The sequence below is a fragment of the Echinops telfairi genome, unplaced genomic scaffold (assembly GCF_000313985.2).
Source record: "Echinops telfairi isolate 266 unplaced genomic scaffold, ASM31398v2 ScPeMD7_12;HRSCAF=54, whole genome shotgun sequence".
Taxonomy (NCBI): Eukaryota; Metazoa; Chordata; class Mammalia; order Afrosoricida; family Tenrecidae; genus Echinops; species Echinops telfairi.
This window is the reverse complement of record NW_022103909.1, coordinates 3,549,023-3,550,373: the sequence shown is the minus strand read 5'-3', so window position 1 is coordinate 3,550,373 and position 1,351 is coordinate 3,549,023. Positions and strand designations below refer to the sequence as shown.

The 1,351-nt window shown below is 63.7% G+C and overlaps 1 protein-coding gene across 1 annotated transcript in view; it reads left to right on the top strand.

Moving 5' to 3' along the window:
* The window catches only part of LOC101647027 (aquaporin-5), a 7,676-nt gene that overhangs the window by 2,540 nt on the left and 3,785 nt on the right, over positions 1–1,351 (top strand). The window contains exons 2-3 of the mRNA XM_013006921.2: positions 3–74; positions 934–1,335. Of these exons, the coding sequence (XP_012862375.1) occupies positions 3–74; positions 934–1,335 (474 nt within the window). The remainder of the gene's footprint in view (positions 1–2; positions 75–933; positions 1,336–1,351) is intronic.

The window sequence follows — 1,351 nt, the reverse complement described above, 5'->3', positions numbered from 1 at the left end:
AGGCTGTGGTGGTGGAGATGATTCTGACCTTCCACAAGGCCTCCAGCCCCACTCCCCGCATGCCAAACCTGGAGGTGGGAGATGGGGTGTAGGAGAGAGTGTTCTGCGGTCGGGGTGTGGGAGACTTGGCTTGGGTGGGACTGAAAAAGGACCACGTGTAAGGCAGGCAGACATGGAAAATGAGGCAGAGGCAGGCGGGAACAGAGAAAAGTGCAGGAATTACAAGAGGCCAAGTAAAGCTGGCTGGAGCCAGAGTAGTGTAGTGGTTATGACCTGGGCTGCTAACAGCAAGGGCAGCACAGTTCGATACCACCAGCTGCTCCTCAGGAGAGAGATGAAGCTTTCTACTCTCAAAAAGAGTTACTGTTACCATCTCGGAAACCCACAGGGCCAGGGTCTACCCTGTCCTGCAAAGTCACTAGGAGTCAGCATTGACTCGATGGCAGTGAGTTTGCGTTTGGGCAGAGAGAGGAAGCAGAAAGGGGACCAAGAGCGAGATGAATTCAGAAGCCGAAGGCTGAGGCCAAGGAAGCGTGTGAGAGAGGCCTATCCCTAGAGGCCGAATGACAGGGGCGGCTGTGAAAGACAGAGAGACTGAGAAGACGGTGGGCAGCAGAGTGGGAGAGAGGCTGAAGGCAAGGCGTGGACTGTACGGGAGAGACTCAGGTGAGCGAGGGTTTGAAGGGTGAGGATAACGGATGAGAGAGCAAGGTGGGCTTCCCGCAGGGGCGTGGGAGGGGCCAAGATTGGGTCTGGGAGGTCCGTGGTGCGCCTGCACCCCACCCCCACCCCAATCTGGCACCTGCTCCCCGTTTGGGCGCCGGCATCCTCCCAGCACATCGCCCGGGAGAGGGGGTGGGGGCAACGTCGGAGAACCTCTTCCAGACCAGACTGCACAGCAAAACCGAGCCGGCTGTGCCCCTCCCCCGCTAGCTACAGGTGAACAGCCCCCTCCCCACCCCGTGGGGCCCCATCCGGAGGCCACGCCGCCGAGGGACCCCGTCTCCGCCGGCCACCCACTCCTCCCGGGGCCGTCTGGCGGCTGGGAGGCCAGTGTTAGCCAAGCGCCGGGCGGGCTCGCACGTTCGAACCCCGAGGCTGCCCAGCCGCAGAAACGCCCCCGCCAGCGCGGGCCGAGCGCTGAGTGACGGCGAGCGACTCAGAGGCGCAGAACCTGCCTGGCTGAAAGGCCGGGAGGATGAAACTCCGGCGCGGGACCCAAGGGCCCGGAGAGAAGGGGGAAAGTCGAGTGTGGACGCAGCCACGGGCCCCGAGGCCTCAGACGGCGGAGGTCGGACGGGCCAGCGCGGATCCAGCCCAGCCGCCCCGCAGAGGGTCGGAGGCGCGCGAG